This window comes from Hyaena hyaena, unplaced genomic scaffold (assembly GCF_003009895.1).
Source record: "Hyaena hyaena isolate Hyena2069 unplaced genomic scaffold, ASM300989v1 scaffold_329, whole genome shotgun sequence".
Lineage (NCBI taxonomy): Eukaryota > Metazoa > Chordata > Mammalia > Carnivora > Hyaenidae > Hyaena > Hyaena hyaena.
Window position 1 is genome coordinate 944,988 of NW_024080960.1, and position 21,052 is coordinate 966,039.

At 35.4% G+C, this 21,052-nt stretch overlaps 1 protein-coding gene across 2 annotated transcripts in view; it reads left to right on the plus strand.

Annotated features, from left to right (window-relative positions):
- CEP135 (centrosomal protein 135) overlaps nucleotides 1-21,052 on the plus strand; it is an 82,591-nt gene that overhangs the window by 3,760 nt on the left and 57,779 nt on the right. For both annotated transcript variants that reach the window (XM_039249059.1, XM_039249060.1), the window contains exons 3-10: nucleotides 1,392-1,582; nucleotides 2,982-3,149; nucleotides 5,901-6,042; nucleotides 8,150-8,234; nucleotides 12,348-12,476; nucleotides 14,385-14,600; nucleotides 18,418-18,483; nucleotides 20,467-20,605. In XM_039249059.1, the coding sequence (XP_039104990.1) occupies nucleotides 1,392-1,582; nucleotides 2,982-3,149; nucleotides 5,901-6,042; nucleotides 8,150-8,234; nucleotides 12,348-12,476; nucleotides 14,385-14,600; nucleotides 18,418-18,483; nucleotides 20,467-20,605 (1,136 nt within the window). The remainder of the gene's footprint in view (nucleotides 1-1,391; nucleotides 1,583-2,981; nucleotides 3,150-5,900; nucleotides 6,043-8,149; nucleotides 8,235-12,347; nucleotides 12,477-14,384; nucleotides 14,601-18,417; nucleotides 18,484-20,466; nucleotides 20,606-21,052) is intronic.

The window sequence follows — 21,052 nt, forward strand, 5'->3', positions numbered from 1 at the left end:
CTATCATTTCATAATGGTTCTCCAGTATGTGGTTGGTTATTATTTTAATGGTTACATGTTACTTTAGGTGAAAGATTCTGTGTGATTTTTGTTCTTTTTTACATGAATTGTTACTGTGATTTGAGACAGGAACAGAGAAATTGCTTGGGAAGCTTTTGCAGTAGGGCTCCAAGCTGTGATGATGGTAAGGAGAGACTGGAGGAGGATACTTGGTGGTCTTTTTTATGGCTTCCAGAACTCTTCATGATGTAGTTCTAGCTCTACAATTCAGGGTAAAGTATGTATAACTTTCAGAAACTGGCAAACTTTTTCTACAGTGATTTTGTACTCCTGCAGCTTCATCTCCCCTGTATTTAACCATTTGAAGCTCCCTAAACGTGTATACTCTCGCCCTCAGTCTGTCCATGTGTTATTCTGTCTGCCTGGGAAATCCCTCTCTCCTCTCCCTCTTGCCCCATGCTCGTTTAACTGTAATGGCCAACAGGAGTCTGTCACATCTGCTAAATGTTAACCTTCACTACTTAAATCATTGTTGGAAACTTTTCTTGTGTTTCCTTTAGAATGCAAACTCTGTAAGACTAGAGACTGACTTTACTATACCTAGGACAGACTGAACACATAGTTGGTACTGAAATTGTTGTTGAGTTTATCACACAGTATTAATTAAACCTTGACAAACTGTCAGCAGGATATAAGCTTCATGATAGTGGTTTCTCTATTGTATTCCCTGCTCAGTAAATACTGATGGATGAATATTCTGGTCTGTGTGCTTAGGGGTAAGGAGCTGATTCTTAATCTTACATGCTAGCAATTAGCATGTATCAGGCATTCAATAAAATTTTGCTGAGTGTACAGATAAGTTTCACAGATTCCACAGTATCAGGTGACTAATATTGGAAGTGGGGATGAGTGAAAGGGGAGCTTGAAAGATGAATATGTGTATATGTTTCATAACTTTTTTTTTTGAGAAATTTTTGAGCACTTGGTACCTTGAAAGACCCCTAGTGTTTCTGTTTTTATTTTTTAAATTTTATGTATTTGCTTTAAAGGTGTATTTGAGAGAGAGAGAGAGTGCAAATGCACGCAAGATTGGGAGAGGGGTAGAGAGAGGGAAGAGAGAATCCCAAACAATCTTAGAGCTGTTGGCACAGAGCCTGACATGGAGCTTGAGATCACAAACTGTGAGATCATGACCTGAGCTGAAATCAAGAGTTATTTGCTTAGGCTGAAATCAAGTCTGATGCTTAACTGACTGAACCACCCAGGCGCCCTTGTTTTTAGATTTGATCTCACTTAGCATCAACATTTAACATTTTTAGAAATATATTTTTAGTTATTAAAAGTTAAAGGAATGTTTCCTTGTATTTATATTTTCTATTCTTTCATTTCAGTGACCTAGTTCATACTACAGAAAGTCTTCGGAAATCAAAATTATGTGCTGTAAAAGCTGAAAAAGAAAGTGCCAATTTTGATTTTGTTTTGGAACCTTATAAACTTGAAAATGCAAGATTGGTAAAGGAAAATAATGAATTATACCTAGAATTAATGAAACTGAGAGAACAATCAAGCCAACACATTAAAGGTAAAATTTTGTGATTTATAAAATGTAATATTTTATGCCTTCTTTCGTTTTATATGTAGGGTTGGCATCTATGCAGAAATGTAATACTCTTCCCCCTGACAGTCTTGAAATAATGTAGAGTGTGTCGAAAGAGTTCCCAACAAGGAAAATAAATTTGCATTTCATAGCTATATTTATCCTCACTATATGGCGATTAAATTTTTAGAATTAAAATTGCTATAGAAAAAGGCACAGCATAGGGAATATAGTCAATGATATTGCAATAGCATCATGTGGTGACAGATGGGAGCTACTTGTGAACATAGCATAACTTACAGAGAAGTTGAATTACTGTGTTGCATACCTGAAAATAATATAACGTGTGACACCTATACTCAAAAAAATTAAAAAAAATTTTTTTTTAGTGTTTACTTATTTTTGAGAGAGAGAGAGAGAGACCAAGTATGAATGGGGAAGGGGAAGAGAGAGAGGGAGACACAGAGACTGAAGCAGGCTCCAGGCTCTGGCACAGAGCCCAGTGTGGGGCTTGAACCCATGAACCGTGAGATCGCGACCTGAGTCCAAGTCAGACACTTAACTGAATGAGCCACCAGGCACCTCCCCCCGTTTATTTTAATTAATAAAAAAATAAAATGCTATAGAATATATTAAGTGCTGAAACTAAAGAAATGTCCTTGAAATAACCTCTTACTAAAAGTAAGAGGAATAAAGTGAGGTGAAAGCCTTCTATCATTCTGAATCTTTAGTACCCTGTCTTTGAACTCAGAGATTGAATAGAATGATTTCAGGGCACCTACGTGGCTCAGTCGGTTGTGCAGTGGTTCGTTGTTGAGGTGGCTCAGGTAATGATCTCACGGTTGGTGGTTTGAGCCCTGTATCAGGCTTTGTGCTGACAGTTCAGAGCCTGGAGCCTGCTTCAGATTCTGTGTCTCCCTCTCTTTTTGCCCCTCCCCCATTCATGCTCTGCACACATGTCTCTCTCTCAAAAAAAGAATAAACATTAAAAAATTAAAAAAAAAATGATTTCAAAGGTCCTGGACAGAGGATAATTGTATGGCTATCTTATTATACATTCTTGTTATATTCAGTAGAAAGCCCTGTCTAATACTTGGCATTAATTCATAATCCCTCAGCTTCATACCCAGTTTACTAAGTTGGATCAAAAGCTGTAACTTATATTAAGCCACATAGCAGGAAAAAAATATAATTCCCTTTTTGTTTAGTGACTTATTTGTAATTTGTTAACTGTGGTAGAATAGGTAATAGTTTTTCAAACAAATCTTGGCTAAGAATTAGATGGAGCCTTTCAAATTAATGTGATTTTGTATTTTGTGAAATGGAAGGCCTTCACAGATTTCTTGATCTGTAAAATAGTTTTTTTAATCTTTTTCATTTTAAGAGTTGAAAACTACACTGAAGAAGTGTGCACATGAAACAGCTGATCTGAAATTTCTAAATAACCAGTATGTTCATAAACTCAAACTTTTGGAAAAAGAGAGCAAAGCTAAGAATGAAAGAATTCAACAACTTCAAGAAAAGAATTTGCATGCTGTAGTACAAACTCCAGGTGGGTCTGTTCCTTCTCAAAACAAATGATATATACCTAATCTTTTAAAAATATTGAAGCTGTTGACTAAAATAGGACTTTGGATTTTCATGCTTAGACTTTAGTATTTGAAAAGATGATTTGGATCATCACAATAAACTTTTCAATTTGTTTCTGAAGATCCAGGTAGTATTTTATACAGTGCTTAGGAACTTCTATAATAGTAGCACCTTAGGTACACGTAGTTTAACTTCAGCGCCTAGAGTTTTAAGGAAACTTAAATCATTATTTAAGTTCCTTTTTAAAATTATTATCATCATTTTATTTTATTATTTTTTTCCAACCCAAATTGTTTGCAGCTTTATTAACGATACTTTTCATAAAGAATCATGGTGTTTCAGAGAGGACATGGACAGTCAGTTATTAACAGTATACAACAACTTTCAAACTCCTTTGAAATGGACTTCAAAATTCAGTGAACTACCAAAATCAGAAAGCCATTTAAAACCCAGTGACGTCTTCATTTGATGCTCTGAACAGGAAAGGTTTAGGGTAAAGGTTGACATTTCACATTTAGCATGTTGTTTAACAGCTTTTTACAAGCCAGCCTTAACTTTCAGGAAATGAAATGAAAATGGTAGAATTATCAGTTTGAAGATCCACAGGCTAAAAAAGGATCTCTTAGATGGCTGCCATCTCAATATTATCATTATTTTAGTTGTAAAGGTAATCCATACTCATTAAAGAATTTAGAAATGATATATTTTCCTTATTTCTTAGTTTATTTTACTGTTTTTTAGCTGTATACTCAATAGTTCTTAAGACAAAAGAAATGATGGGGCATATCCAGAGTTGAGGGTGGAGAGGCATAAAGTTGGTGGAAGAATCTCTAGTATCAGTGACAAGATGTCTGAATGATGGGATGAAGATTATTGAGAGTGAGTGAGGTATAGGAAAATGCTGGTTTATGAGATGAGGTAGAGACTGAGGGATCAGGAGCATAGTGAGAACCAGGAGTGATTTAGTCAGAATGAAGACTGTGATGAAGGGAGTTGGAGATCTATATGCTGGCACAGTTCCAACTGGTGACGAAGACCAAGCGTAGTCATTTTATGGTGTCCCTATAGCCAAATGGAATCATTGAGGATTGAAATGTCAGGAGATGAGATGGAGAGGGAGATTTTGGGGTTTTCTAAGATTTCCTGAGAAAAGAATGGGGCAAATTCCAGAGAGATTCAGGAGGTGGAATCTATAGATTCCACTATATGTGACTAAATGTGAGGGACTTGGGAAGTAGAGGAATTCCCAGATTTCTTGGCTAGTGAATGAGTGGATAGATGATGGTACTCTTTTTAAGATTGAGAAGGTGGAAGGCAGAGAAGGAGTTCACTGTGTTTGTGTCGTGGAACATCCACATTGAGATTTCTAGTATGCAGTGGGATTTGTGGTGTAGATCTGTTCTTAGAAGTGTGGTCCCAGGGGCTCCTGGGTAGCTCAGTTGGTTAAGCATCTGACTCTTGATTTCCTTTCACGTCATGATCTCATGGTTCATGAGGTGTCATGAGATCAAGCCCCAGCTCAGACTCTAGCTCTGAATGTAGAGCCTGCTTGGGATTCTCTCTCCCTTTCTCTCTCTCTGCCCCTTCCCAACTCACACACTTGCTCTCTTGCTCTTTCTCTCAAAATAAATAAATAAACTTAAAAAAAAAAAGGCATGTGGTCCCAGATGAGGATTCGAATTTGGGAGTCATTAGAGTATCATGGTAATTGAAGCTATGGATGGGATAGGAATTAGCTAGTGAGATTATGTAGACTGGGACAGAGGAGAACCAAAGACAGACCCTAGGGAAGTTGGCATTTAAAGGACTGTGGAAGGAGAGGGTCTTTGTCAGAAGCTGAAAAGGAGCAACCAAGGTGAAAAACCAGTAGGTAAGGGAAGGAGATAATGGCTTGCCTTGTTTAGTGTGTAACCATAAGCAAGTCATTTAAATACGTTTGACCCAGTTTCTTCATCCTCAAAATGAGGTAAGTGTATGCAAAATTTGTTAGGATTTTAATGAAGACAAGGTTGTGGATTATGTTTGTTCTTCATGACAATAGATTTGTCTTTCAAGTGTGTGTCTAATCTTGGCCAGATGCTCAGAAAGGTAAGCTATTTATAATTTGGACCAAGACAGTATATATCTACCCATAAAAAGAAATGACTCCTGCTAGTTTCCAGGATAATTAAGTAGATATTTCCTACTAATTCAGGTTGTAGCATCATTTTATGTTATAGATGACTTTGATTATATACTAATTTTGCCACATAAAGTTTCTCTTATCTCTTATTTGCTTAATAAAGCAGTATTTATTGCTTAATAAAGGTTTTTTATTTTAGTTATCACTTGCTTAAGCTTCTCGTTTGACAGTTTCCTTCTGGTGATGATTTCTTGAGTTCATAATAGGAAATACCACAAGGCACACTCAACTTTTAATCTTGCCAAAGTCTTGTCCCCATCCAGTGGAGGAATAGATTAAATCTGAGTATATGTACCAAGCATGCAGAAAATAAAACTTGTTTCATAACCATGTCTTGTTGAGGTTTTCAGGAATGCATTGTATAGTTAAAGATCAGGGTGTGAGTATTTGTAAGGGAGGAGATACTTTATCACTAGGTTATATGAGCTAGTGGCATACTTTATTACAAAAAGCCTAACCTTCTGGAATATTTAATTCTAAGACAATGTTTTGTTTCTTTTAAATGTTTTTGAAGTACACATTTGTTTTTAGGTGGCAAGAAAAGAAGTATTGCTTTCAGGCGCCAGCGTATGCAGATAGATGAACCAGTCCCTCCCTCTGAAGTCAGTTCATATCCAGTTCCACAGCCAGATGACCCTTACATCGCAGACCTCCTGCAAGTGGCTGATAACAGGTGCATTAAATACTTTTTTGCTAATTTCAGTTAATCAATTTGATTAACTATAAGTTTCCTGATGATAGAGCTTCAGTCTTCTTGACCTCTTGACTCCAGGGCCTAGTACAGAATTTTGTGTAAGTACTCAAGAAGTACTTTCTAAATGTATCCTGAATATAAAATGTTTTTATTTGTTTTGAACTTTGATCTCAAATAGATCATAAATCTGATGTTTCTGTTCATATCTGCTTTAAAATAATTTACTGCCATCTAGAACCTATTTTAGTAGAGTTGCTTTAATGTTTAGTTTCATTGCCCAATTCATCTTTTATAGGAGTCTTTATTACTTCAGATTATGTCAAATGCCAATGAACATGATAGATTTGTAACTGGCTTTGAAATTCTTGCTTCATGATTCTCTAGCTCTATGTGTTGGTTTTTCCTTATATTAGAATCAGATATAAATTCTATTTTAATTAAACTTCATTAAACTGAGAAAAGCACAATGTAAGTATTCTGGGGATGTAAAGATGAGTAAGATGGTATTGCTGCTTTCAAGAAGCTTATATTCTAACAGCAAAAATGAGATGAGAAATACATAGAATGCCATTAGGAAAATAATAAGGGGTTCAAAGGAGCAAAAGAGCACTAGTGACAGTCTCTATGGTCATAGCTGGAGACACATTCTAAAATACATACTACACTAGTAGAAGTGGTTAGTGCAGATAACTATTTTTTAGGTTATGTAAAGAATATGGAGGAGTTTTTTCACTTTATTAATCTCAATATAACAGTCCAAAGGAAAATTACTTGAGATACTGATTAGGATCTCTTAGTTATTCTCACTTGGTGTTACATAACTAAATTTATAATTATCTGAACTTAATTGTGAAGTGTTTTATTTTTCTGTTACAGTTGTAATCTAGGACTTCTCAGACAGCATGTTAGTATATTTAAGGAGGCTTTTGGTCTACATAGATGTCATTTTTTGTTATCTTTTACTCTTTAAAATCTTTCTTTTCTATCAGACCATCATGGGTGGCATTAGTCTCTTAAAGATCTTGTTTTTATTTGCACATATACATAGTCTGTATGCAGAGTTATTCATGTGCAATATATATGAGTGCAATTGCATACATACTCTTCTAACCCTAGATAAGTAGGAAAAGTTGGTTCCAGTAACAGCAGGGACCGGGTATTTCCAGCCTCACTGACTCTAGTCCATGGAAAATCTCTCTTAAAAGCTGAACTGGTTTCAGGCTTTATTTTTCCAGTATGAAAGTGGTTATGTCATACTTATGTTAATGTTTGGCAAAATTTGATGTAGTATAAATACATTTGAGCAGTTTGTACAATTAGATAATTTGGACAAATCTTGATTTTGTTAGAATTAATAAGTTCCAGAAAGCAGTAGATTTTTGCTGTAGCTACTTGGTAAATTGTAGTATTTCTCAATATTTTTCTTCTCCAGGATTGCAGGGTAGTTCATTAGAAAATACAGGGTCATTTAGAAAACACACTTTGATTCCTTATTTCACTTAATAATGTTGTGAATTCTAGACTACACCCTCTAGTTTCTTGAACCTAAGAATTGACAGCAGTACCTCAGAGAGCTTTTTTTGTTTTTTTGTTTTTATGTTTGTTTATTTTTGAGAGAGAGACAGTGTGTGCCCTGGAGAGAGCAGAGAGTGAGGGAGACATACAGTCTGAAGCAGGCTCCAGGCTCTGAGCTGTCAGCCCAGAGCCCAACATGAGGCTTGAACCTACATACCCAGACCATGAGATCACGACCTGAGCTGAAGTCGGTCGCCCAACTGACTGAGCCACCAAGGCGCCCCCTCAAAGAGTTTTAAAGGTCAGAATGCAATAGTAGGCATAATGTATCTGAGTTTCAAATTATTTACCACTCAGGGTTTTTTTTTATCCATTCTTAGAATGTGAAATTAAATCTTCAAGCTAATGTACTCTGCTTATATTGTGCTTAGGAACCCTTTGGCACAGCACTTCACACCTTATTGAGAAATAGAAAGTAGAGAATTTGTAGGGGAACACATCTAGTTTCATTTCTTGTTATTTTGTATTTCTTAACAAAACTATATTGGCAGTAGTTATAAATGTGTTTCAGAATTCAAGAACTTCAAGAGGAAGTCCACCAGTTAAAAGAAAAGTTAGCAGTGATGGAAAGTGAACTGAGAGATTATAACCAGCAGGTAGGATTTTTATATGCTTGCATGGTAGGGATGCATGGTTGCATTGTTGGGATGGGTATGCTGTGATTATGAATAAAATTGGTTTATATTTGGGATTACTGATACTGAGTTTTTATACAGCTTTTATCTTTCCTACCAATTTGTTAATAATAATAGTAGCTAGAGTGGCTTAGGTGGCTTTAGAACAAACAGTTCAGTCCCTTCATTATGCATTGAGGTAAATAGTAGTTTTTTTGGGTTTTTGTTTTTTTTTTTTTTTTTAGGTAAGTCCTCTTATCTCCCCAGATATTTTATTTTATTGTTTCCATCTTGGGAGATATTTTATTGAAGTGCATTATGCTTTAAAGTAGTATCTTACATAATTTTTTTGCTCTTACTATAGATTTTGTCATTTTGAAAAGAAGTCATTTTGAGAGTGGTACCATATTTTTTGTTGTATATTCTCTGTAAGAGCTAGTAAAACAGTTTTCTAAAGAAGCTGGGGAATTAATATTGCAGGGTTAGGTCATAACCATAATAAGCTTTGTTCTTTTATAACTTCTGTTGGTATTTTGGCTAAATTCTGATTTGTGTAATTACAGGCTTTCTTAATGTGCTTACTGAAGCTTAAATTGGGTAACATGTTTTTCATTTTCTGTACATGACTATTTTTTTGGAGTGAAGTGATCTGCACATACAAATATAGACGTAACTTATGTTTGGTATAACTGTTAAGTTTATAAAGTACTTTGAAGATTATTCAGATAAAAATGGAGTAAAAAACGATAGTGATAATGTCAACCAAAAAACTTACTATATGGAAAGAGATACAACTTGTCCATATTTGATATTTTCACAGTTGAATGTTATCATTTTTTAATTTATAATCATACTTCATCACATTTTTTTCTAAGTACTTTATGAACATAGCTGACCAGTCTTTATCATCTTTGTGAGGTGGCTGAGGTGTTTGGAGAAAATAACCTGACCATTCTGATTGAAACCATCAATTTATTGTGGTTATCAATCTTAATTGAATCCACTCTGCTGCCTGTCTTTTTTGCTTTTTTTTTTTTTTGCTTGAGTTCATTCTGTTTTATCAGACTATATTCCAAATGTTGCTGTTCTCCCCAAGCTCTTTCACCCAATCTATAATAAATACCCTTGTTATCGAGATACCACCTTGTCTCAACTTCCTGTCTCTATCTTTAAAATTAGCAATGTTGGGGTACCTGGATGGCTCAGTTGATTTAATGTTCAACTCTTGATTTCAGCTCAGGTCATGATCTCACAGTTTGTGGGTTCAAGCCTCGCATTGGACTCTGTGCTGACAGCGTGGAGTTTGCTTAGGATTGTCTTTCTCCCTCTCTATCTCTGCGCCTCCCCCACTGACTGTTTCTTTCCCCACTCCCCCATAAATAAAGAAACATTTTTAAAAAATAAAATAATTATCAGTGTTCATGCTCAGGTTCTCGAGACTTAATGAGTAGTGTGGTATTCTTCCTATTTGGAAGACTACCTGTGTGCTTGGCTCTATTTCCTCCCTTCATATTTTGCTTTAATCACTTTTTCCTTTTTTCTTTAACAAACTCATATATGGTCACTTTACAGCTAGTAATGCTTTTAATTTTCCTAACAGTCCTAGAGGGAGGTGTTATCATGGTCATTACTAACATCCCTTAAAAAGATCTCCTTTAGGAGAATCTGAGTGGCTCAGTCAGTTAAGTGTCCAACTCTTGATTTTGACTAAGGCCATGATCTCACGGTTTGCAAGTTCAAGCTCCACATTGGGCTCCATGCTGACAGTACAGAGCCTGCTTGGGATTCTGTCTCTTCCTCTCTCTCTCTGCCCCTGCCCACTCATGCTCTCTCTGTCTCTCAAAATAAATAAATTAAAACATTAATAATAATAGTAATTTTTTTTAAAAAGGTCTCCTTTAACTCTCTCTCCCTTTTGCTAATGCCATCTCCTCCCTTATGTAAACTTCTCTAAAGACTATCTTACTCTTCTGTCTCCACTTCTTCACCGCCTGCTTCCTGGTGCGTTCTGGCTTCTGCTTCCCATTACATAAATGGGTTTAGTAATGACACCAGTGACATTAATTGCTAGATCCAAAAGGACACTTTTAGTCTCTATTTTCTTGACCCCTTTGTAATATTTGACATTATTGATAACTTCTCTTTGAAACCTTTTCATGACTTCATTTTCTTTGAGTTTTCCCTTTTTTTAATTTTTTAAAATTTTTTAATGTTTTTTATTTCTGAGAGAGAGAGAGAGAGAGACAGTGTGAGCAGGGGAGGGTCAGAGAGAGAGGGAGACACAGAATCTGAAACAGGCTCCAGACTCTGAGCTAGCTGTCAGCACAGAGCCTTACGAGGGGCTTGAACCCACGAACCATGAAATCATGACCTGAGCCGAAGTCGGTCGTTTAACCGACTAAGCCACCCAGGTGCCCCGTCCCCTCCTTTTTTTTTTTTAAATCTCTTATAATTTCGTCTTTGCTTTTTTCCTCTGCCTGTTCCCTGAAATAGTATTGTTTTTCAGGATTCTGTCTTTGGCTCCTTCATCTTTCCTTGTGTATTTTCTCAGAAGGTCTCATCTACTCTCTTAAAATATTCTCTTTATGTTGATAACTTCCCAATCTTTCTGGCTCAAATCTCTGCAGAGGTCCAGACCTATGTGTCCAATTTTATACTGGAAATTTCCACTTGGATGAAAGTTCTTTGTACCATATGCCTGGTACTGAACGTGTTATCTTCTGCCTCAAATCTGTTTTTTATCCTGTATTCTCTACATTGGTTGGTGGCATCACCATCTGCCCAGGCCAACATTCTCTCATCTTTCTAGATCTCATTCTCTTCCCTTTGCTTACCACTCACCAAATTGTCACTTCTAAGTACTTTGTAAACTTACTTATCTAGTAAGATAAAGTACTTCTGCTCTAACTTATCTCACTGCTTATTCTACACCTTATTCATCTCTCGTTCATTCCTCCAAAAGGTCTCCCTGCCTCTGATTTTATTCTTAATCATCTTTTAGTGCAGAACAGTCTTTCTCCTTAGCAAAGTATTCAGTATTCAGTACTTATAATTAGTTCCTGCCTGATTCTTCAGACCCAACCGTAAGTTCGCTTGCACATTACAATCCAGTCTTACTGAGCCATTTCTGCTCTTTCAATCATACTGTATGGCTTTATGTTTCTGTGACACTGCCTGGAACATTCTTCCTTTCTTCTTTCTCTTCACAGCATAATTTATAACCTTTTTGGGCATATGTATTTGATAAAGCCTTCACTAATTTCCGTAGGAATATGGTTATATCATGGAAAGTAAATCAGTTTATTCTCTTAATCACTTTGGTGTCATATACCTATTTATTCTACCATTGAACAACATATTATACAGCAATTATTATTTTACTTGCTAGTTTTCCTGGTAAAACTGTGTTCCTGAAAGTTGGAAACAATGTTTTATTCATCTTCATTTACCTAGAATTGTGTTCAATATTGTTGAATTGAGTGCTTGGTTTTATAGTTTTCATGTTTTTTTGAAAAAATACAAGACTGTAAATGTGTATGTCTGTGTTTCCAAATTCGTGCATGTAAGTGTGATTTCATGGTTGATGGTGATCTCTGTGATTTTGTGTGTGTTGTTTTCTAAATAATAGTTAATTAATTAAACTCACCCCAAATTCCTATCCTTTTTAATATTGAGTGTCAGTAGCACTTCTTTCTGTGCTACATTTATTCATTTATTCTATGTTTATTCCACTAGGTACTGAAGTTGCTCAGATGCTGTTCTAGTACTCAGTCATTTCTTTTTATGTAAACATTGCCTAATCTTGGAGGAGGGGGAAAAACAAAAATTAAAATTAATTAGGAAGAATCTATTCAATAGAAATACTTATAAAAGCTTTGTTGACAATCTTATTTTGACATTTTCTCTGTTTATTTTTGCTCTGTTTATATGCATTTTATAATCCCATATTCATGTGGATACATATAGGAGTGTTAATCTCTTGTATACATGGTGACACATAAGAGAAATGGAAGTATATCCAAAGAAGTGTCCAGCCTTAATTATTTCAGTTTAAAGCAAATTTTTTAAAATGATAGCATGACCTTTTGTCTTCAGATTGAGCTAAGAGAACGAGAGATAGAACGACTGTCAGTTGCATTGGACAGTGGCCGCTCCCCTGATGTTCTCTCTCTGGAGACTAGAAACAAAACGAATGAAAAGCTTATTGCTCATTTAAATATTCAGGTAATGACATTTATTAATTATTTCATTGTGTATATATGATTGTTAAGTGTTTCTGACAGTCCATGGATTTGTAAAAGTGAGAGTTGTTTACTAGTGTATTATTTGCAGTGGAAAAAATTTGATAGAGCCAAACTATCCAAAAATAGGATGCAGCTATTAAAAATCATGTTTTAAAAAATATTTAATGAGCCAGGAAAATATATATACCATAATGTTAAATATTTAAAAGAGGAGAATAGGCATGGCTGAGTGGCTCAGTCGGTTAAGCATCTGACTCTTGGTTTCAGCTCAGGTCATGATCTCCCGGTTTGTGAGTTCGAGCCTACTCGGGATTCTTTCTCTCTCCCTTTCTCTCTGCCCTTACTCTGCTAGCACACTCTCTCTCATTCTCTCAAAATAAATAAACATTAACAAAAATTTAAAGGAGGAGAATAAACCATAGATACAATGTGATCTTGAGTTTCGTTTTTAAAAATGTGTGTATGACACTGGAAGAGAATACACTAAAATATACTAGCAGTTTATCTTTGTGTGACGAGATACTCTTTTTGAAAAATAGAAGATACTCTTTTGAAGAATTTTCTTTATTTTTGAAATTTTTATATTTCTTTATAAATTTATAAATGTCAAAAAGATTTTAAAAAGGAAATCCAAAAATTAAACATGTAATAGATTCCCTTGCCATGTGTCTGACCTAAGAGTAAAAGAACAGGAGAGTTCCATAAAGCATGTTACCTCACCTTTAGAAATTTAGAAATTCTGACTGGACCAGAACCAGAATAGAGTAAGTCATGAATATCAGCAGTAGCCCTAGAGCAGTACTGTCTAATACAAATAAGTTATGAGCCACATATGTAATTTAAAATTTCCTAGGAGTGCCTGGGTGGCTCACTCGGTTAAGCATCCAACTTCAGCCCAGGTCATGATCTCACTGGCCATGGGTTCAAATCCTGTATCAAGCTCTGTGCTGATAGCTCAGAGCCTGGAGCCTCCTTCAGATGCTGTGTCTCCCTCTCTCTGCTTGCGTTCTATCTGTTCTATCTCTCTCAAAAATAAACATTAAATAATATAATTTTCTAGTAACTAGATTAAAAAAATAAGAAGAAACAGATGAAATTAATTTTAATAATACATTTACCTCAGTATATCCAAAATATAATTTCAGTGTGTAATTATTGTTGTAAAATGTTGATGTTGTCAGGGCACCTGGATTGCTCAGTCGGTTAAGAGTCCGGCTTCAGCTCAGTTCATGATCTCACAGTTCGTGGGTTCAACCCCTCATTGGACTCTGTGCTGACAGCTAGCTCAGAGCCTGGAGCCTGCTTCTGATTGTGTATCTTCCTCTCTCTCTGACCCTCCCCTGTTCACGCTGTCTCTCTCTCAGAAATAAATAAAAAAAATTAAAAAAAATTTTTAATGTTGATGTTGTCATATTTTCCTTTTTTTCTTTTTTGTACCAAGTATTTGAAATCTTGTGTATGTTTTACATTTATAGCACACCTCAGTTTTGACTATCCACAGTATGCACATGTGGGTGTTGGTGACTACTATATTGGACAACACAGTCCAGAGTGAGATTATCATTGTAGTGATATTCTTGTCATAATTGTAGAACTCTCTGTTGAGAAAAAGTTCACACAAATGTTTTACTTTTCCTTTCCTTCCATGTTTAAAAATTGAATGCCAATGGTTATATATTTGTATTAAACCACACATTGTCAGTTTTGTGAATCAACAGTGTAAGATTGCAAATTTAAAATACCTCTGGTTTAATTTTCAATATTTTAAAAAATACAGTATTTTGAAATATTTAGGATATTTTTGAAGTATTTATATTTGAAGGATATATTTGAAGTATTTAGGATAATTTCCCAATTCATATACCTATGAATTACAAATTCAATTTAGGTTGACTTTCTTCAGCAAGCTAATAAAGACCTGGAGAAGCATATACAGGAGCTTATGGAAACCAAAGAAACAGTAACTACTGAAGTTGTTAATTTAAGTAACAAAAATGAAAAACTCTGCCAAGAATTAACTGAAATAGACCAGTTAGCACAGCAGTTGGAAAGACATAAAGAAGAAGTACTTGAGACTGCTGATAAAGAACTTGGGGAAGCAAAGGTATGTCTAGGTTGTGGGAGCATTTGTTAATTCGTCTAGAACATAGTGAGCTTAAGCCCATTGATATCTGATTGGGTCTTTTGATTTGTTTGTCTTGTAATTCAAGTTTTTCCACTTTCTAAATTTGGCTGTGTTTCTGAAGCATGCTTCAGGCTAGTTCTCTAGACTTTGTCCTATTTTCCTTCAAGATTTTCATCTCTGTTCTTTTATCTGTCTTGTGAGTGAGCTGTGGAAGTTTGTCTTCTATGTCATTTTGTGCTCATGAACCTTTAAAAAAATATTTTGAACAGTGTATATCCTTGCATACTTTTAAGTTGGTAGCTAACATTTTTCATCTTTAAGTTTAAATAGATACAAAAGGGGGCGGCTGGTTGGTGCAGTGGAGGAGTGTGCATCTCTTGATCTCAGGATTGTGAGTTCGAGCCCCACATTGGGTGTAAAGATTACTTAAAAATAAAATCTTTAAAAATAATAATTAATAAATAGATACAAAGGATGTAATTTCAAGTCTATTGATCTCATAAAACTGTCTCATTGTTCCTTTAAATATAGCTAGTAGAATCTAAATGACCCTTTTTTCTTGAAATTTCCACAGAGTTTTATCCTCTTTTAACATATTTATGCTTGAATATCTTTTCATGATCACCCTATCAAATATCTCTGTAGTAAAAAATACATGAATTGAAATATTTTATTTTATTTATTTATTGACATTTTTCATTTTAAAAAATATCCTCTGGGGCACTTGGATGGCTCAGTCGGTTAAGCATCCAACTTTGGCTCAGTTCGTGATCTCGCGGTTTGTGTGTTCAAGCCCCACATCAGGTTCTGTGCTGATAGCTCAGAGCCTGGAGCCTGTTTCAGATTCTGTGTCTGCTTCTCTCTCTGCCCCTCCCCCACTCGTGCTATCTCTCTCTGTCTCAAAAATAAACTATAAAAAAAAGTAAAAAAAAAAATGTCCTCTGACTACAAGGTTCAAAGTGTTAACATTTTCCTCTGAATAGTGCTATCACCATAATTATCAGTAATTATTGGATCAGAGTAACAAATACAGCACAAATGTGGATAAATACATACTAAATTAAAAAGTAAGATTTTATTGGAAATATATCTCTTAATGAGATGTGTCTTATTAATGCATATCTTAATAAATATGTATCTTTAATAAATTTCAGATTTTCTATTTGCCTGATGCTTCAAAAGTTTTTCATATTTTTGAGATAGTGTAGCATTAGATGCATCCTTTTGCTTAAAATTTTTTTATTTTTTAATGTTTGTTTTTGAGAGAGAGAGAGCGTGTGAGTGGGGAAGGGGCAGAGAGAGAGGGAGATACAGAATCCGAAGCAGGCTCCAGGCTCTGAGCTGTCAGCACAGACCCCAATGCAGGGCTCGAATTTGCAGACTGTGAGATCATGACCTGAGCTGAAGTTGGATGCTTAACTGACTGAGCCACCCAGGCACCCCTCCTTTTGCTTTAAAAAGTGGGAGAGGGGGTGCCTGGATGGCTCAGTCACTTAAGTGTCGAACTGTTTGGTTTTGGCTCAGGTCATGATCTCACAGTTTGTGAGTTCGAGCCCCACATCACGCTCTGCGCTGGCAGTGCGGAAACTGGGATTCTCTGTCTCTTTCCATGTCTCTCTTTCTCACTCTATCTCAAAATAAATACAGTTAAAAAAAATAGTGGGAGAAAAACAGCTGTGAGAGGGAAAGTGGGAGAGGAGAAATCATGAGATATGTAGACCCATCTGCAGGTTTTCAGGTTGATAATTCTTAAAAAGGATTGTATATCCAGGTACATATACACTATAACTACATGTATACAGTAGTTTTACCTAATTTTTGGGAATTCTTCATGTTATCCCAGGAATGGGTGTAACCCAGTTTGAGGACCAGTATTCTACATCACTAAATCAGTTTTATACAGTGTCATCTCCACTAATTAGTAGATTAAAAGGAACATGCTTCAGCGTAATGAAGGCCATATTTGAAAAGCTCACAGTTCATGTCATACCCAGTGGTGAAAGATTGAAAGCTTTTCCTCTAGGACCAGGAACAATGCAAGGATGCCCATTCTCACCACTTCTGTTCAACGTAGTACTACTAGCCAAAGCAGTTAGCAAGAAAAAGAAAGAAAAGGCATCCAAATTGGAAAGAAAGAAATAAAATTATGTTTCTGGATGAACAGATCTTATATGTAGAAAATCCTAAAGATTTCATGAAAACTAGAACTAATATATTTAACAAAGTTGCAGGATACAAAATCAGTGCACAAAAATGAGGTGTGTTTTAGTATGCAAACAAGTAAAATCCAAAAGGAAATTAAGAAAATAATCCCATTTGCAATAGCATCAAAAAGAATAAAATATTTAGGAATAAACTTATCTAAGAAGGTAAAAAAAATCTTGTATGCTGAAAACTAAAACATTGCTGAAAAGAATTGAAGACAGAAATAAATAGAAAGACAAACTATGTTCATGGATTGGAGGACTTAATATTACTTACATATCCATAGTACTCAAAGCAATCTACAGATTCAGTACAATCCCTATCCATATCCCAATGGCATTTTTTTATAGAAACAAGAAAATTATAAAATCTCAAGAGACCCAGAATAGCCAAAAGAGTCTTGAAAATGAAGACTATAAGGGCTCCTGGCTGGCCCAGTTGGAAGAGCCTCTGACTCTTAATCTCTGGATCATGAATTCAAGCCCCACATTGGATGTAGAAATTACTAAAAAAAAAATTAAAAAAGAAAGAAAATGAAAAATATAATTAGTACAGTTTTCATTTTGTTTTTGTGGCTCTGTTTTATTGCAACAGTCCTGTATCTCATTCCTCTCTTTCTGCCTTTTTCTGCATCCTATGCTCATGCACACAACATACTGAACATAGTTTCTCAAGTCCCATTGGCAGTGGTCAAGAATCACAGCTTGGCTCACAAAAGATTCCTATTGGGTCAAAATATTTTAACATTGGCAGTAGCAGTTGGAGAGATAGAAAAATTAGGAAATGACAATGCCCTAAAAGAACTCCAAAATTAAGGTTCAAGGAAGACCCTATAAGTGTACAGGCAAAATAGTTTTTAAGTGGTCCTCTTGTTTCAGATGTTATAAATAGCTCCCTGTAAGCATTCAGGATACCAAGAAATTGAAGAGAATCCTGGACTTTTCTCATCTTCACTGAAATTGAAGTTTAAACTAGCTAAAGCCACAGGGTGTGTGGGTGGCTCAGTTGGTTAAGCCTCCAACTCTTCATTTTGGCTAAAGTGATGATCCTATGATTAGTGAGATCAAGCCCTGTGTCAGACACCGTGCTGTGCTGACAGTGTGGAGCCTGCTTAGAATACTCTCTCTCTCTCTTTCTCTCTCTCCCTCTCTCTCTCCCTCTCTCTCTCTCTCAAAATAAATAAACTTTATTTTTTATTTATTTTTTTTAATTTTTTATTTATTTCTAGGAGAGAGAGAGAGAGACAGCGTGAACAGGGGAGGGTCAGAGAGAGAGGGAGACACAGACTCTGAAACAGGCTCCAGGCTCTGAGCTGGCAGTCAGCACAGAGCCCGATGCAGGGCTCGAACCCACGATCCGCGAGATCATGACCTAAGCAAAAGTCGGACGCTTAACCGACTAAGCCACCCAGGCGCCCCTCAAAATAAATAAACTTTAAAACAAAACCAAACAACAACAATAAACAGCTAAATATCCCTGGTGAGAAGGAACACTACTTGAAAAATGACTTGGTCTTATTTATATGCAGCATGACTTAGTGATAAGTATTCTTGACTTTCAGGTCTGTACTTAATAAGTGTTTTATTCCTAGAAAGAGATTAAAAGAAAGCTTTCTGAAATGCGGGATCTTGAAGAGACAATGGCAAAACTTCAACTGGTAAGTAGATATCATGTCAAATTCCAAGAATTTTTGGTAAGAAAATTTATGTGCTTTATTTTGCATATATTTTTTTAATTGATAGATGTAATTTACACACTATATTCGCTCTAGTAATAACATTTTCATCACTCCAAAAAGAAACATCATACCCATTAGCAGTCACTCCCCATTTTCCTCTACTCAGCCTCTGGTAACTACTAATATACTTTCTATTTCTATAGATTTTCCTATTCTGGACAGTTTGTAGAAACGGAATCATATAGTATGTGGCCGTTTGTGTTTGGCTTCTTTCATTTAGCACGGTATTTTCAAGGTTTGTGCTTGTTGTAACAAGTACTTCCTTTTTATGGCTGAGTCATATTCCTTTGAATAGATGTATTTCATTTCATTTATATTTTTATAATTCTTTAATTTCATATATTGTAAATTGCAAGTTAAATTCGAACTTGGAAAATCTATTGGGAATATTCTTTTAACTACTTCATGACTTGTCAGTTGAGTAATATTAAAACATTAAACTTACTTTAAACATTGTTGCCTTTATTAAAAACACTCAGTCCTGGGGTGCCTAGCTGGCTTAGTCAGTGAAGTGTGCAACTCTTGATCATGGGGTTGTGAGTTCGAGCCCTGGGTTGGGTGTAGAGATTACTTAAGGATAAAACAAAACACTCAGTCTTCTTTGAATAGCTTTGCTTAGTATTGTAAACCATTTTCCTAGATATTATTTGTTCTGGTAGTCTTCATATGAGAAAAGTAATAATCATCCTAGCATAAACCCAGAAATAGCATATAGTTCTGTAGTCTAGAACTGACAGAATGTCTTGCTTACAGGTTAAAAGTCCTGGGTGGTCACCCAAAAGATGATTGAGGATTTTTTTAATAGCCATTAAATTGGATGAGTTTCTGCTATGATTAGAAACTAAGACTAATTTCCAAGTTTTCTCATTATATATACTCTTTATACGGTGTAGCAGCAATGTTCTGGTGGCATAAAGCAAATTAGAAAATGAAATCCCACTCCATGAAGCCAGTGTGAAGTGCTGGCATATTGTAGATGCTTGAGTATTTGTTGATTTTTAAATGCTCACTGTGAATCACAGTGGCTTCCTTTTTATTCAACTACAGGTATTCAAGTCAATACTGAATAATTGAATTAACTAAACCTGCTAGATGTTGTCTACTCTTGAGTCTCATGGATACTGTGAAATTCTCTCATGAGGTCAATAAACAGAAAGTAGATGTTTTGGTGATGTTAGTTTTTACTAACAATGTCATGTAGGGATTTTTGCTTTTGTTCACTACTGTTGTATGTACACTATAAACAGTCAAATGTGATTCATGATACTTGTCTCAGAACTCTGACCAAGTTTCAGTAGTATTGGCTGACAGTAAGATGCGGTGGTTATTTTCTGACCTTTTTTATTTTTCCCATTAGTGCTATATTTATGTATTTTTAAGATACATACTAATGAAATTAATAGCTGATATTTATTAAGCACTTGCCATGTGCTAGACACTGCAGAGTGCTTCACATCCTTAGTTGCATCCTCACCAGTGAATCCTTGTGTCCAGGTACCAATCTTATCCCCACTGTGCAGATGAGGCAGAGAGAATGACCAGCATAGTTACTGAGACTTATGATAGTCTTAGAACACTATGTCTTTGTTCTGCCTTCCTTTAAAAGTAAAGTTTTAAAACTTTAATTCATTCATGTTAAAAAGTAGAACAGTATGCTAAACAAATGAAAACAAAATTTAATAACTCTCATAAAGGAGCACTATTGATATTTGGGTTTTATGCTCCTTTTAGCCACAATTGACAATTAACTAGTTGAAACCGTATATTTGACTAACTGAAAGTGTGTGTCTGTGTGTATGTCAATTACTCTTAATTTAATGTACTTACTAAAACATCTATTTTAAATGCTATAATATTTTATACAGTTGTTAGAAATCTTAATTGTAGTATTAAAATTTGCAGGAATTAAACTTATGCCATAAAGAAAAGGAGAGACTGAGTGATGAACTCCTTATAAAATCAGACCTGGAAACTGTTGTTCATCAGCTTGAGCAAGAAAAGCAAAGACTTAACAAAAAAATGGAAAGTTTTGCAGTTACAGGTAAAATATGAAACGTTAATAACTTAAAAAGTGATTGTGATTACCTCCTGAGGTATTATTTTTCTTGGTAGATTATCTTTCATTCATTCAATAAATATTTGTGGAGTGCTTGCTATATACCAGAAACCCTACTAGGTGCTGTAAATACAGTAAAAAAAATCTCTGTCCCTCAACAACCTTACAGGATTCTTTTATATTTTGACTAGTTAGTACAGGGAACCCTGCTTGAATATTTTCCAGTAGAAGTATATCCTTCTTTGAGGCAGATAATAGAATTAAGACTAAGAGGAAAATTTATGAAATAGTGAAAAACTGAAGTGCATAATCTTTGAAAAGAAATACACTTGTTATCACCTGAGAGAACATGTTCATTCATTTCCCACCCCCCTGCTCCACCCCCAGTAGGGTAACTTTTTGCCAGATACCAGCCCTAAATGAGTTGGTTTA